The following is a 15,356-nucleotide window of genomic DNA, read 5'->3' as shown; positions in this document are numbered from 1 at the left end:
CATTTTTTTATACATTTTATTGCATATTACATATATAATTAGATAGCTAAATTATTCATTAGCTACATTTGGCTAAATACCAAAAAGATGCAATGACAGGTTAGCAATATCGTTACTGCTGCAAGGTCCTGTGTGCGTCCCTTGGCTCGGGAGCGCTCCACAGTAACAGTACATTAGCTAGAAGCCAGCGGGTCTCACATCAGGCCAGTTCCCCCACATGGCCAGCGTGACAAGGGCAGGCTCTCCCGCTTGTCTGGCACATGACAAGGGACATGGGGTGACATGATGCCAGAGACAGAGTGAGCTGCCAGCTGATCACTTGGGGTTCACAGTCCTGAGGCAACAGCTCAGGTCCAGACGATAAAGGCTTGGTTTTTGGAGCTTTGAAGAGGGACTGAATATAAAATCACACAAACTATCTGCTTGCGGATAAGGGGGTGTGGAATTTTGCCATCTGCGCAATTTTGGCTGCAAGTTGAAGTACTCTGTGTTGCGACAAAACCGAGCTGTCTCACACTTCCGCTACCAGAAACGGGGCCAGGTTTGCTTCGCTATGATCACGTAAGAGCCAGCCCTCCCCAAGAGACGATGACACGGCCTTCCACGTGGGTCTTATTTTAATAGTTCTCTTGACAAAATTTTTCACAAAAACAAAACAAACAAAAAATCAAAACACTTTAATATATTCAAACACCTGTGAAACATACAAGCCTCCTCACAGTGTTGGCAGGTCTAGTCATTCAGAACAGATATGTTAAACCAATTCAGTTTAAGGCATTTAAAGTAATGTCATCAAATCACCATTTCTCATAAGCCACATCTCAACACTGAAAACAAAGAGAGGATAGCAGATATACGGGCACATCCTTGGGAACAAGTGAGCTGGCCGTTTGAAAGGCTGCCTGCAGGACCGTCCCCTGCAAGACATGCACAACTGTCTCGCAAACATGGGCATCCGTCTAGAACTGCTTTCACAAAGACATGTATCCATGTTCTCATGCATGCCTGTACAGAGCTTCTAAAAGAGAGAGAAAAACCCAACCTCTTGCAATAAGCATATATAACATATAAAAGGAAAAAATACTGACAAAATATCAATGATTGCAAGTGAATGAATTCAGTTAAGCTGTTAGATAAAAGGGGGAAAAAAAAAAAAAGGAGGCGAGGTGTCCCTGCCGGCATTGCTCATGGTGACAGTATTCCACTGGTGGCCAAGTTGAAAGTATTACCTTTAAACCACAGGCTTCAATAGATTTTTTTTTTTTCCTATATACACTTATATTAGGAAGCTATCACCAAGCTTTAGCACTGTCAAGTACGTCAGTATCAGGCAAAGTTAACGGTTCTTTCTGGTTTTACAGTATTGAGTTCAACACAGTACGTCAAAAATACTAGTCTCAGAGGTGCATCGTGGATGGGGTGGGAAGAATGAGGAATTCACCCTCCTCTCCACACGGGTCTAGCACCATAAGGATAGATCTATAGGATGTATATGGGTGGAGCTCTATTGAAACCCCCACAAACACAAGATGGTTCGAAGATACCGGTGTCAACTAATAATATGAGATATGACCTCCAATAGCCCCTGGAGACCCCACACCAGCCCCAGACAGTTCGTTTGAACAGTCTGTAACGCAACTCAATGGGGCTGCTGCGTCAAAGCTCTGATTGACAATTAAAGGCGCAGTATCGCAGATTGCTACGCGATGCGCTTGGTACTGGCTACAAAAAGGGAAGTCCTTGTGTCTGTGGTTCTGTATGCCCTTACTATGCTGCAAATATTATATTATAATATTATATATAGAGTGTGTGTGTGGTATGTATGTATGTATGCATGCATGCATGCATGCATGCATGCATGCGTTAAGCCATTTATCTAATGAAAAAGATCATACAGATCCTCAGCTCAAGGTCTCCTGCCTTCTCTGCCTGGTATGGAAACCATATTCAAGCTGATGTATTTCCTTATTCATTCTTACTAACAGAGAGCAAGAGCGTGCATATGAGAGAGAGAGAGAGAGAGAGAGAAAAAATAGAAACAGTGAACCAAAGTATATGCATAGAATGCGAGGCCAAAAAGTGCCTTCTAATGCTTAATGTGACTGCAAACTCGAAGGCGCTACATGCAAGACATCCATATTAAATTTCAATGAATTTATCGTTAACATAGACATTAAACAAGCATGTTACTGCAGCTGACCAAATCATTTCTAAAGAGGCTTCTCAAAAGTCCTATAGGTCCAGATTGATGTCGCTCTTCTCCAAGCATGATGAATGGGGTAGTGTAGTTAAAAAAAACAACATTTTTTTAAATACAAAACAAAACAAAAGCAAAAAAAAACCCCAAACACAAAGGCCCGGCCATGCGCAGTTGAAGCCTTCAGTCATGACCGAAATGTACTGTACTGCTGGCACACATGCCTAGACCCCCACAGGGATTCTTTAATGCACAGACATGCTGCAATTAATTAAAAACAAGTTCATACAATTAGCCATTCTCCAACTTTTTGACCTAAACTAATCGTTCAACTGATTTATGAGGATGTTCAAATAGATTTCTGAGAACAGTTACCAGCCACAAAACTTTCGGATACATCAAGCTGGGCTGGTTAAAAGGACTTCTATAGCATGTTCCCATCAAGGGCCAGGATGTGGCTTCATAAAGAAGCAAGATGACAGCACCCCCTGGTGACCAGCTGGGGAGTATACCTGCAGCAGCCAAGAACCGATGCAAGCAAAAAGCATATCGTGAACTAGACCTCGCAGGAGGCTGAATGTGAACAAGGCTGACCGAATGAGTAAAATGAAACATTGAGGAAAGAACAAACAAATACGAGGCTAAAGATAAAAAAACAAAAACTGAATTCTTCGCATCCACAAGTGGTACTGGTCCAGGCAGACAGCGGTAAGGCCTCCTCTCCTCTCAATAGGAGCTAGGAGCGCACCTCCTCACTGGACTTCCTGCTCTGGTCCTACAGGATGGAGGAGGAAGCTCAGATTAGACCCACAGAGCTGTGATCCACTGCTACAAACAGCTTGCTGTGCATTTCTCCAACTGTGTTACAAGAAGGGCCATGTAGCTGCTGTTGCTAACAGTTGGAAATCCTCATTAATCAGGTAGAGCCCTTTTATTTCACTTCAGCAGTTTGCCTAGTAATTCTTCTTACATAAAAAAATGTAACAGCTTTGATATGCATAAACATAGATCTTTTCTAAACATACACTCATAAAAAATGTATATGTATATGTATGTATATATATATATATATATATATATATATATATATATATATATATATATATATATATATATATATATATATATATATATATATATGAATTACACCCCTAATAATAATAATGGCAAGATAAAGCAGATGATGTGCTTTGTGTATGGCTTACCTCTGGCGGGGGGGGCTTGACTGTGACTGGCTGTGAGGTGCGTCGTGGGGGGGAGGGTTTGGGCTGGGCCTGTTGCTGCACTGTGTCAAAATACGTCACGCCACCGTATACCTGCGACTGTGCCTGCAAAGAATGAATGAATTACTGTGGAGTCCCCACCCCTGCATGGCCTTCACCGCCAACATGAACTGACACAGGCTAACTCACTAAAACTTGTTTAGCAATAATGCTACCTGAACAACAAAAATCTTTTACAGAACAATAAAATTACAGAGGACCACAAAACCCTGAGGTTTATTAAAAAAGTTAAATGAGACAGAAAGATTGTGTTACCTGTGGGTTGGGGTACATGGGTGGTAGGGTAGCTCCAGCAGGATAGGGGTAGTTGGTGTTGCTAAAGGTCATGACCCCAGGTGGGGGGTAGAAAGGTGGAGGCAACAGTTGCTGTGGTGGTTGCCCAGGCGACATAGAAACAGGTGGAGCAGCATAGAGTGCAGGGTTAGGCATGGGCCCTCCTGATTGGTGTGGATGCAAACCTGAAAGAAAGGGAGCAAAGACTATTGGCCAATCATCACTTTTTTTTATTTATATATATATATATATATATATATATATAGTGGGTTGACGGGCAAGTGCTTCCTTAAGTATTATATCATTATCAGGCACTACATTTTAGAAATTACTGTTGATTTGTCAGCAGCAGCTTTGAACAAATTCATGACTTATGCTACACACAGCTGTGGTTTTTCACAAAAATGTTAATCCTTTTAAAAGATATTACAAGTGTTAACATTTCAAATAAGCAATAAGTAAAACCCCAAGAGAGACGGCTGGCGCCTCACCCGGGTGTGCAGGGTGTGGCAGGTGCATCTCTGGCTGGACCAGCAGCCCCTGTGGGGGCATTGTGGCAGGCCCATCACCGTGCGTGTAGATTGGTCCCTGGAACGACACTGCCAGCCACAACAACAGACAGCAGGTTTGAAATGGGAACTTTTTATTGTGCTACACACACTAAGCTATCCTTAGGAAATGCAGTACATGTGTCTGCAATAGATAAATAAGTGTTAGAATTTATTTACAAAAACAAAAATCCCACAGTGCCATCCGCAGGCCCATAGCGGGAGTGCACTCACTGGGGTCATAGTAGTGGCCCTCCATCACCCCTATGTGCATTGGCGCTGGTTCAGGCACTGGTCTCTGGCGCTGGGAGGAGTAACGCTTAGCCCGCCCTCCACCCACACCCTGCCAGGGAGGGAACAGGACAAGAAGCATATGCTATCTCTCAATTTGCCAGACTCCATACAGAACTCAACAGCAATCACTAAACTGCAATGTGCGGCAGTTGTAGAAATATCCATAATATCCAACTGTGGAAGTATGGATACTGCATAAAAAGACATAAGATTGTCAAAAAACTTAAGCTGGATCGGAACTCACCATGTCCTCCATGTTGGCATACTGAGGAGGACCACCTCCCATATGCATAGAGCTAGGGATGCCTAGAAGGGACAAAAAAAAAAACCAAACAAAAACAAACAAACAAAAAAAAACCTGATGACAAAACGCAAATAACTGAGTATAACTTTGCCACTCGGACTAGCAATTATTGGCACTTCCAGCATCACATTCTGACACAAGAAGGCGCAAGTCTTATGAAACACAGAGTATAAGAAAAGGAAACGAACACTAAATTATTAGTGAAACAGAAAGAAACAGGCAGCGCAAAGAAAGAAAGACAAAAGATTAAAGAAGCAGAATGAAAGCAGGAATACCCCTCATCTCAGGCCGCAGGTAAGAAGGCGGGCTTTGGGCCCAGTTCTGCCCAGCCAGGCTCAGACGGGCCAGATCCTGATCTAGTCCTGACAGGCTGCTCTGCGTGCCTGCATCCCCTTGCCAAGATTCGTTTTTGACAGGCGTCGGGGTGGGCTGCAGGGGAGGTGCAGAGTCCTCCAGAGATGCCTGTTTGCTGAGGTCCGAGGGCCTCGCCCGGGTCCTACGTGCCAACGAGTAGGATTTCTTCTCCACAGGCTTCTCAGGGGGTGGCGATGACTCCCTCGTGGGCCCAGCCCCACTCGTCGGGTCAGCCATTGGTCCAGGATCCTGTCGTCGTGGCGACGGCGTGGCCTCCCGCTCCACCCTATGCTGGTGAGCAGTATAGGTGGTAGTGACGATGGGGACCTCGCCCTCGTCTTCATCCTCACTGCGTGCAGCCTCGACTGGCAAAGTGGGGCCAGGGCGCTCAATGCGGGGACCTTGGGGGCCACGCCCTCTCAGCCGGGGTGCTCGTTCACCCTCCGGAGGCTGCGGTCGCACGCCACGAGGCGGAGGGCCGTCCGCAGTGGCCCGGGTGTGGCCGCGGCCCTCGTTGCGATGTGGGGCAAGTGGGGGGCCTCGGCCAGCCTGGAAACTGCGCAAAGATGTCTGGGATGAGGGCCTGCCCTGAGGGCGAGGGCCGGAGGGAGCACCCGCCTGCAGGGTTGCTGCCGTGCTTGCTGTGGCTGGTGGGACGCTGCGGGTCGGACCCTGCCAGGATGCACGTGGGGGTTTCTCTCCATCTCTGTAACGCTTGGGCTCTTGGTTTGGTGACCCAATATGTCTACAGAAGGGAACAGTGCAAACACAGACAAGCATGTCATGCAAACAAAACTGCAAATAGTGGAGATGCTTTCCAGCCATGGATGTCTCTGAATGTCATGTAAATATTTAAGGATTTAAATATTTATATAGTATGTAAACTACATTCCAACTACATGGCAAAGTGTATGCAGCCTATTGTGCAATCTACGAAAGATGGAAGGCACTTCTTAGCTGGACAGCATTCTTCTGAAGGTCTTTCTCCTGGACTCACCTTGGTCTTCGAGACCTGTACGGCCTGCCTTCGCCGGGGCCTGTGCCATTGCGAATGTCGTATCCATAGATGGCGATAAGCTCCTCACGCGACTTTGGTGCCTGCTCCTCCTCCCTGAACTTGTCATGCTCCCAGCGCCCCTCGTCTTTCCACAGCTTCCTGTGTCTGCCTTTGGGCCTGTGAATAGAGAAAGAGGGTGCAGCAATAATAAGGAAGAAGTGAAAGAGAGAACCACCCCCCCGAGAATGAATTAATCCTTTATTCTCAGTGGCCAGGATACTGAGATGCCTGAGTACATGAAGCGTACCACAGTTGCACTTGACCTCTGCCAGCACTCTCACCTCTCCTCGTCCTGAGTCTGGCCTCTTACGTCATGCTCAAAGAACAGGCCCTTTCGTGGAATGTAGGCCGGATTCTTCCGGTCCTCGTCATCATCCAACTTCTGACCAGCTTTCCCCGACGACTTATTCTCAGGATCATCGGTACTCTCCTGTAAGGGCCGGTCCCCTTCCATTAGTGCGGATCCACACAGCTACTAATAACCCAAGCTTTAGCACCACACTGCTCATGCGCAACTCTAAGTATGCACAGACACCGCATCTAACACCCAGTCCTTAGACTACAGGACATTAGAGACTGTACTGAGAAAGGCTAGCAATGTTTGAAATATACATCCAAAACATAAGGTCATAAAGACCCAATTATTCTCGCACACCAAACAGAGCAGTTCATTTTTCACTCCCTACCTGGCCGTCTCCGCTCTGCCTCTCCCCCGCTATGTTACCCTTCTTCTCTGCCTTCACCTCCTTCAGCACGCCCTCTTCTTCCTCCTCTCCTTCATCGCCATCATCCTCTGCATGCTCTTCGGCAGGAGCGTCCGCCGCATCTTTCTGCTCTGTGGCAGGGCACGCAGCCTCTTCGTCACTGAAGTGCTCCCCCTCCTTCTCCTCATCCTCTCCTCCCTGAGACACAACCAGACTGAATGGATGGCATTGGTTTCCCCATCCAGATATTGGATTTGGATTTCCCCACTCCCCTTTTACATTTTTTGATAGAATGTCAGTGTAGATGGGTGTTCCAACTCATCAATGCAACCACCGGATAACTAGCTACTCAATTTAGATAATCTGTTTTATTTTTTAGTCCAACAAGTCTTATTCTTCTGGTGCCTGTACAACAAAAACCATTTTGCACACATTTTACTACAGTAAGCCTGCACCAAATAAAATGCATGTATCTATTTATTAATATATTTTCAGCCTGTCTTACCCTTGCGAGAGATATTACCACACACACAGACAAATTAAGATCTAGTATTCAATTGTATTATCACACTGCAATCTACAAGAGTATTTCAGATTAAAGTAATTAAAGTCTTAGTACTCAGGTACACCTAAACCTACAAATATTAGAAACAATCAGCTCAACATCCAGCTCCAACACAGACAGCAGAAGAGACAAAAGGAATATGGGTTGCTAGGACACCCAGCAAAATGGCCAACACTGGAAAAAGAGCCTGTATAGATTTAGCCCTTTTTTCAATGAGACATGAAGCAAACAGCAGTATAGAAATGAAAAGCCTCCCCACAAGCACCTACATATAGCAGTATGATTCACTTGCTGTGATACTGTCAGAGATTGTCAAAATAAAGCCTGCTTACATAAGGTCTTAAGACATGTCAAAGACTTTAGATTGATCTGCATGAGGCATTTAAAAAGCCAAATTTTTTATTTGAATCCATCAACAAACATTTCTAAATATTCAGATTCTGAGCACTCATCAATAAGGAGCTTTCAACATGGCTCATATGCCTGTCTGTAATGAACAGTCAAATTAACCGCATAGTACCTCATTATAAGATTTTTATTAAGATTGCTCAAAACAATACATGCAAATAACCTGTCCTGCATGGCTACACCACTTGGTGTATATATGCCATGCCAATGAAAGCCCACCTAGAACACCCAGTCCTAACCCCACATTTTGGCCCTCCGCTCAAGCCTGTGTGGTGGCAGATTTCCTCACCAGCCCTCTGGCTTGTGTTGCCATGGTGACTCACCTCAGAATGAGAGCCGTTCTCCTCCAGATCCGCGCTGTCGTAGTCCGATAGGACAGCTGCAGGGGAAAAAAGAAATCAGCTTTGCAGACCCACTACACCCAGGCCACCTATTATGAATCAGGCCCATTGCTCACTGCTTCCAAACACCAAATGCGAAGTAGAGAGAGGAACACTCACCTTCGCCTACAGCATCCTCACTTTCCTAGAAAAGGGTGGAGACAACGATTAAATGCATACTCCTGTTAAACCATCAGCAAACATCACACAAACTATACAAGAATTCCTTGTTAAAAAGACAGCAAGTTCCTCATTCTGTTAACCACTGCTCTGACTATGGTGTGATTCCGAACTTCATGTTGTTACAAGCTAAAGCCTGACAGAAGAAAGGCACTGCTAGGGACAGGCCTAAAATGATTAAAAACAAGTGATGATAAAATGTCTGTTAAATGAAAGGTTCCAGGCAAGAGTGGAAGCCAAGCTATACAGGCTGTAGGTAGGTACCTAGCTAGCTGTCTCATGAACTTTTGTAAACACAAATAACATTTACACAATTAGACTGTAACCATAAGAGCGTACCTGTCATTAAACATTTAAGCCAAACGTTTAAATACGTCAAAACATATGTTTATGTGGTCAATTGCCACACAAAGGCACTCTGGAGGAGCACCTCTACTGAAACGCACCGTACAAAAGACATCAAATTACAGCCATCTAATTCAAGATGGCAATCAGTTACCCCATTTCTAAAACGCGTTAGCTAACATGTTATCGGATAATAAGAAGCCGAACAAGATCCACATCCCGACTCTAGCGGGTTGATGGTGGTGGTGTTGAATTGATGAGGAGCGCCTCTGCGACCTAAACAAAAAAAAAAAACACTGTGGAAAAATACTACAAATCCTCTAACGGGCCGAAAGAGCACAATAACCAGTGAATACCTTAAAATCAATTTTTTCAACGGTATAACGAAACGCAGGTGTTTTTGACCCATTTACATAACGATAACGACTTGCTAGCTAATATGGTAGCAGGGAAGACACACTCACACATTCAGATTCGTCATCGCTTTTAGAACCAACACGAACAGCTGGCGATTCGACAGGCTCGGGAATTCTTGCCCGACTCTTTCCTCCAGGAGAAAATGATCTCCCGCTCTCAGATCCTGATCCAGATTCTTCCTCCTCCTCACTGTCCTGGGACGCGCGCCGTCTTCGTCGTCGCCGGTCCGCCATCTTAACTCACAAGGAAGGAAAACCGGAAAAGCGCAAGGAAACGTGGGTGTTAATAGAGTCGTCATTTCCTCTCCCTCTACCACCCTACTCTAGTAACCGCTAGGTTGAAATATGTGTTTGTTATAGTTAACCCTAACATACACAGCATTTCTTCTAAGGAATATTGTATATGGGTTTTCTGTTTAAATTAGTTTAAACGTACAGTCGCTAATATGACCGATGTACATTTAACGGATCCATGATCTTAAAGGATATACTGTATTTCTCGTTGCCAACCACAGCTAAAACACTTATAGCTGGTGCAGCAAATTCACGAGCTGCAGCTTTATTGACCCCGGTGACCTTGTTGCTTTTGTTTGTAATTACATTAATTTTTTCAATAAATTTTCAACCTTAGTAGTCTACTAATAAACTCTACCTAACCCCCCCAAAAAAAAGTTGAGCTAGTAATCATGTTAGATGTAAGCTCATCTTGTGACAGGCAGCAATAACATTGCTTCATGAGTGCATGGGGAGTGTTAAAATATTGTGAATGAAGCAGTTTTAGTTGGCAAACTGTTATATGCTTGATATAATTAAATTGGTTACCCTGTGCTTAAAGTGTATCTATCAAGCCCTTAAAGTTAGTCTCTGCAAATCTACCGGTCAGAATAATGGAGAACACATGAAAAAAAAAAATATTTTGAACTTATTTTAATACTTCAAATATTTCCTTTAGATGCATTTAGAATATTTTACATTTATTCTCTTGAATCAACACTATGTTACAAGATACACTTTTCTTAGATACCACCCATTCACAATGGACAGAAATGCAAAAAACAAAAACAAACAAACAAAAAAAAACACCATTGTGATTAGGCCTGACATTCCATCTTCGACATGTCAATTTTTGGTCCATACTACCCTTCTGAAAGCTTGTACAGGATGATGCAAAAGCGACCAGAACACAAGTATTATAATTTTGCACTGTTGAAACGACCATAAACTTGAACTTCAGACAGCTTGCTTTTGAGTCACCTTGGAGCTGGACTGCCATACAGTTTCCTCAGGGGTTCCAAATAAGGGCTTTAGAGGGAAACAAAATGACCCTGCAGTCCACTAATAGATCAAAAGTGCAGTCAAGGCAGTAAGGTATGCTGGGGGAGTGCATACTGCTGGGACGATCCTACAGCACACAAGACATGCCACAGGACAGAGCTGAAGCAGAATCTCCTTGATGCAAGCAGAGACAGGAGCAGCACATCTGTCCCTCTCCCCTGGTTGCTCCTGGAGGAGCTTCACTTGCGGCAGGTCCGATGCGGCGTCTTTTTTTTTGACACTTCTTGCCGGTAGCGGCTGCGCTCGTCTAACCATGGTATATCAAAATTCCTGCACAAAAATGGAAAAAATTCCATATCTACTTTAGGCGGACTATTCCGTCCATACGTAATACATAGAAACCAACTTGAATGAAAAGAAAAAAGTGATACAAATGTGTCAGAAATACTTGGTTGTTAAAAGTAGTTTCATAAGTGTACATTTACCTGACTGAGAACCAAGTGTTTTGCACTTAGCTATATACAGTAATGGCCAAGAATCCATTGGATTTTCTAATTTGCATCAGAGAACTCACTGTTGTTTAAAGTTAGGGAGCGGTCTACCAAATGCCACCACTGGCAGGAATGGTGTGATCATTATAGACTCCACTGGAGGGAGAGGAGAGAAACAAGCATGCTGTTGGTTGACCTGATGCTCCAAGACAGGAGCCATTTTTATACATCACAGTGAGCTGTAGAGGTATAACTGACATACCATCTTCTGCTTCAGGGTAGAAAGAGAGCAGCTCTGGTTCACTCTCCTGGATCACCTTCCGCTTGTTCATTCTTTGTTGAAGGCGCTGGAACATCCGCTGCTCACGAATACGTTGAATATCCCACCTGAGAGCAGGAGAGGCAATTGGAGATTTTTGAAAAAAGACAATGAGCTTGAACGGCTTCCTCATCACCATTACCTTTTTCTTCTCTTCTCATCCAACTCCAATTTTGAATGCCGCTTCAAGAAGACACTGTCTTCCAAATTCTGAAACAATGTAATTTTAAAGTCATCATCTTAAAACCCAGAATCAAATATCGAGCAAAGTCTTAATCTAAATTTCATTTTAAGGAATAATGTCAATCATGCACTTTTCCCCCTGCTACTACAATACAGATTACTGAGGTAATCTGAGAATTAGTGGTCAAAAACAAATTTTGGTCAATCTAGTTCGAGTGTTTTATAGCACACATTTTCATAGTGATTTTCAGACAAAAAAAAAAAAAGAAAAAGAAATGTTTGTCGGCCTCAGGACATGGAATCATGACTTTGCTTGCAACAACTTGTTCCTCACCTCAGGGATGTCTGTTGCCCTTTTCTCCTCAAGAGGTTCCACAATGCTCTCTCGCCAGGAGGGGACTAAAACAGGAGGGACACACAACAGTCATATGACACCCTGCCTGCACATCACATCTGTATCAGCATCAGCATTTCATTCATCAGTGCTCGCTCAGGCCGAGTAACGTGTTACGAAGACATTACAAAGATATATGTTATTACAAAGCAGCCTTCTGCTGATTTCTTATTTTAAAGATACCTTGAACTTTTCACTGGGATTAAGAACTAATGCAGTCCTAACATCCAAATGGTAAAAAATAATTTCTGCATTAAAGTACAGGAGAATAACTCCTAAAAAGACCCAACATGTACTGCTTTCCAAAGCCATGGGCCTTTCTGCTCAAGAATGCCATCCATGGAATATATTTTGCCTTTAAGATCCTTATACATAATTACATAAACAGAGGGAAAGCTTATCCTGTACCAATAAACTTAAATATCTAGTAGATAATACATCATATTTCTGCACTTTATTTTATTTTAGCTCTAGAACACAAATTCACATCCCACTGCTGATTTACTTTAAATGCTACGTTTATTTTACTTGTGGCAAGTATGAGGATGTCTTGAGATGGGTTGGCAAATGTGTGCGCGTGTGTTTTGTGTGATTTCCATTAACTAAATCGGCCCACAGCATCCCTGTAGGTCTTTTTTAACTCACCAGCAACTGTATCCTGTTGCACAGGAGATGGATCTCGCCATGGTGATGGTGGTGGCTGGTGCCAGCAGCAAAGATACATCTCAGTCGTAGTCATGTAAGGCAGCTCCTCTGATTCGACGAGAGGAGAACCATGTGACCTAAATTCAGGACACACCTCTTCCTGAGACTCCTCCTTCAAAACTTGGCTTTCCCTTGGAGAGGGTGTTCTAGGCTGCCCACGCCTGGACCTGGCCATTCTGGATTCTTGAAATAGGAACCTCCTACAAGTGCCAATGAGTTTGTGTTTATGTACTTGACAGAATTTAACCAAGTCAAACCTACTGAAGTCAGCAACACCCTGTTGTTTAAAAACACTGCAGGCCTTACATTTTACTTTTCATAAGAAGCTGAAAGTTTTGCAACTTGTACCTTTTCAGGCCCTTGCCACCCCTTCCAAAGTGCATGTGTCTGGGGGTGTGGCTTGGCCCCTCAGAGTGTACTGTGCCTTCTGAGGAAAGTAGTTCCATAGTCTCTCTGCGCCGAGGCGTGTGAGTGGGCCGGCTCTCAACTCCATCTTTTTTCACCATCTGAAGCCGTCTTTCCATTCGCTCAATGCGTGCCATCAGCTTACAAAATTATTACAAACACAAGGTAAATTTTACTGCAGCAGAGCTAGGATTTGAAAAATCTCAGCCCTTAATTCAAACTTTTCCTAGAATAAAACACACTGACAAATTTCAAAGAAATGTTCTCAGTTATTAAACTTGGGTGATTTAATTTAAGGAAGCCTGCTGTAATTTGGTGAATCTTAAAAAATACGGTCTAACTTTGAACTGATATCCATTTTCATGGTCAGACATATATGCATGGGGGGAATAGGTAAAATATGTGTGTAAACATAAGCAGATTAAAAAACTCTTTATTGTAGTAAGCCTTTGCATACCAGCTCCTTTTCAGCCTTGAGGTCATCTATTTCCTTGTTCTTGTTCTGCAGTTGCTGCTGTTGCTGTTCAATCAGTTCTAGCTGTAGCAGCAGTATCTGTCGGATGCAGCCAGTTTGTGTGGCAGAGTGGCCAGTGCCCTTCATCACATTCCACCGTTTTCCATCAGGACCTTGTTCTGTTGAGGGCACTCCTGCCATTGCCACTCCCCCCACCGGTCCTGACTTTCTGGGCTGTTTACTGCTGTTTGATGCCACTAGATCCATCTTGCCCATATGGTTGTGACTGGCCTGTCCAAACAGTGATTTGCTTTTGACTGGGGTACCCTCGGCCCCCATCTGCTTGGCCAGAGGAAGTGTCAAGGCCCCCAGGTTCACCCAGTTCTCCTCTTGTCCCTTTCTAACTGCTGGAGACTGACCAAGTCTGCCCACTGCACTCAGACTGCTTGAGCGGGTCTTTGTTTTGCTGTAGAGATGCTGTCTGCTACTATTGTGAATGCTGCTCAGAACAGCAGGAACTCTGACAGAAGACTCACAGGTTCCCTTTTTTGAGGCAGTCTGGGATTCAGTAGACGTCACACGTTTTTTTATTTGGTTTGTGATGTCCGTGTCCAGCTTGTTTCCTCCACTTGTAAACAAAGTGGTTCGCATAGTCATGGCGAGTGAGAGTGGCTTACCAACACCCACCACTGCAGTTAGGGGGGGGTCAGTGTCTTTTTGCAGTGTGCTCTTGACACCCCGTCCACATCCATGCTTAGCTCTGAAAGAAAATCAGCGAAGCGATGTTGTACTGCATTACAGAATCAAAATTAGAGAAGACTGTTTAATTCGACGATGTAGTAGCCGATCCTTAGAAAGCGGTGCTAAAGGCAGGACTAAATGGTTTCTGGAAATCTCTTTACTGCGATACTGTAGTTGATCACTGGAAGACCAATAGCTAATTGCTTCCAAAAATTATAATCGCTTACTTAGTATTTGTGCGAGCCGAAACCAGTCAGCTCAAATAAACCGACATGCTCGCATGGGTTTTCAAAACAATAAAGATGGTTAACGTTAACTACCTAGCCTGCTAGCTAACAAGTTAAGCTAACTTAGGCTAACATGTTTATTTAGCTAGAGATATACATTTCTGATGATTGTGTTGCAATACTTCATACCTAGAAGCGCGTACATATACGACTACAGAGCTGTCACAAAAGCAAGCTGTCAATTTGCGCGAAAAATGTGTTTTCTGGCATATGAAACCAACGTCATGTTTGCGTGCACTATGCAGCAGTGTCCACCATTTTAGATCTTCAGGAAAAAACAATGACAGTCACTTCTAGCAGCGTCTTCATCTGCAAAGCGTAGTTGGTGACGCCATTTTAAACTATACACAGTGCGAAGCTAATTATTTATACAGAGGATTTAAGCTTTGTTTAATTGCTTGCAATTCGTGTGCGATAGCATGCTATCTAAAGTTCCTTACGCCCGCACGAACATTTCTACTGGCGACTACTTACCCAAGCTTCTGAAGTGTTTTTAAAAATATAAATACCGCGCATGCGTTGAATTTCCTGCGCTCCAATCTGATTGGATGCTGTCGGTTATGCGGAGGCGGCCTTTTTCTGGCCCGCGCTGTAGTCATACCTTTCCAGCGGCGCGCTCCCGTGGCCCATCCCGTATCCGCAAAAACGCCTGTCAGTTTAAATTGCCATTTGGTATTGTGTTGTGTTGATAATCGTTAGATGTTCTCTTAATAGACAAAAACTGTGCGTATCACGATAGGCGATGTTCCTAATGTAATAGCATGGCTACACAGCTTGTGAGCCGTCATCCTTTC

At 43.9% G+C, this 15,356-nt stretch overlaps 2 protein-coding genes across 4 annotated transcripts; both read right to left on the bottom strand.

The window, feature by feature from the left end:
* Positions 1-599: 599 nt before the first annotated feature.
* On the bottom strand, positions 600-9,566 carry casc3 (casc3 exon junction complex subunit). Its single transcript, XM_035529264.2, has 13 exons — positions 9,357-9,566; positions 8,488-8,512; positions 8,311-8,366; positions 6,997-7,212; positions 6,592-6,740; positions 6,251-6,427; positions 5,175-5,998; positions 4,840-4,901; positions 4,536-4,644; positions 4,245-4,352; positions 3,736-3,938; positions 3,403-3,525; positions 600-2,972 (listed from the first exon to the last, which is right to left on the bottom strand). Exons 1-13 carry the CDS (start codon positions 9,540-9,542, stop codon positions 2,934-2,936), a joined length of 2,277 nt encoding a protein of 758 aa, XP_035385157.2. The 5' UTR covers positions 9,543-9,566; the 3' UTR covers positions 600-2,933.
* Positions 9,567-10,220: 654 nt separating this feature from the next.
* On the bottom strand, positions 10,221-15,176 carry msl1a (MSL complex subunit 1a). Of its 3 annotated transcripts, none has more exons than XR_014122833.1 (9): positions 15,037-15,176; positions 13,538-14,294; positions 13,024-13,220; positions 12,616-12,875; positions 11,911-11,975; positions 11,536-11,603; positions 11,337-11,461; positions 11,069-11,230; positions 10,221-10,913 (listed from the first exon to the last, which is right to left on the bottom strand). XR_014122833.1 is itself a non-coding variant. In XM_026998025.3 (9 exons), the coding sequence occupies exons 1-9, from the start codon at positions 15,159-15,161 to the stop codon at positions 10,823-10,825; spliced, it is 1,761 nt and encodes a 586-aa protein (XP_026853826.3). In that variant the 5' UTR covers positions 15,162-15,176; the 3' UTR covers positions 10,221-10,822. The 3 variants fall into 3 exon arrangements, 2 of the variants coding, with proteins under 2 accessions (XP_026853826.3, XP_026853825.2); XM_026998025.3 differs by having other exon boundaries at positions 11,158-11,230; XM_026998024.3 differs by lacking the exon at positions 15,037-15,176 and adding an exon at positions 14,692-15,030 and having other exon boundaries at positions 11,158-11,230.
* Between the last annotated feature and the right edge of the window lie 180 nt (positions 15,177-15,356).

The sequence above is a fragment of the Electrophorus electricus genome, chromosome 3 (assembly GCF_041902795.1).
Source record: "Electrophorus electricus isolate QZ-2024a chromosome 3, ASM4190279v1, whole genome shotgun sequence".
NCBI classification, from domain to species: domain Eukaryota; kingdom Metazoa; phylum Chordata; class Actinopteri; order Gymnotiformes; family Gymnotidae; genus Electrophorus; species Electrophorus electricus.
The sequence above is the reverse complement of the archived record's forward strand: the minus strand, read 5'-3'. Positions and strand labels throughout refer to the sequence as shown.

Coding starts and splice junctions, on each gene's coding strand:
- casc3 (XM_035529264.2), bottom strand. CDS start 9,542: ATGGCGGACCGGCGACGACGAAGACGGCGCGCGTCCCAGGACAGTGAG. Junction 8,367..8,487: donor TGAGGATGCTGTAGGCGAAG/GTGAGTGTTCCT, acceptor TTTCCCCTGCAG/CTGTCCTATCGGACTACGAC. Junction 6,428..6,591: donor CAGACTCAGGACGAGGAGAG/GTGAGAGTGCTG, acceptor CTCTATTCACAG/GCCCAAAGGCAGACACAGGA.
- msl1a (XM_026998025.3), bottom strand. CDS start 15,161: ATGACTACAGCGCGGGCCAGAAAAAGGCCGCCTCCGCATAACCGACAG. Junction 11,976..12,615: donor GCAACAGGATACAGTTGCTG/GTGAGTTAAAAA, acceptor CTCCTGTTTTAG/TCCCCTCCTGGCGAGAGAGC. Junction 11,231..11,336: donor CTACCCTGAAGCAGAAGATG/GTATGTCAGTTA, acceptor CTCTCCCTCCAG/TGGAGTCTATAATGATCACA.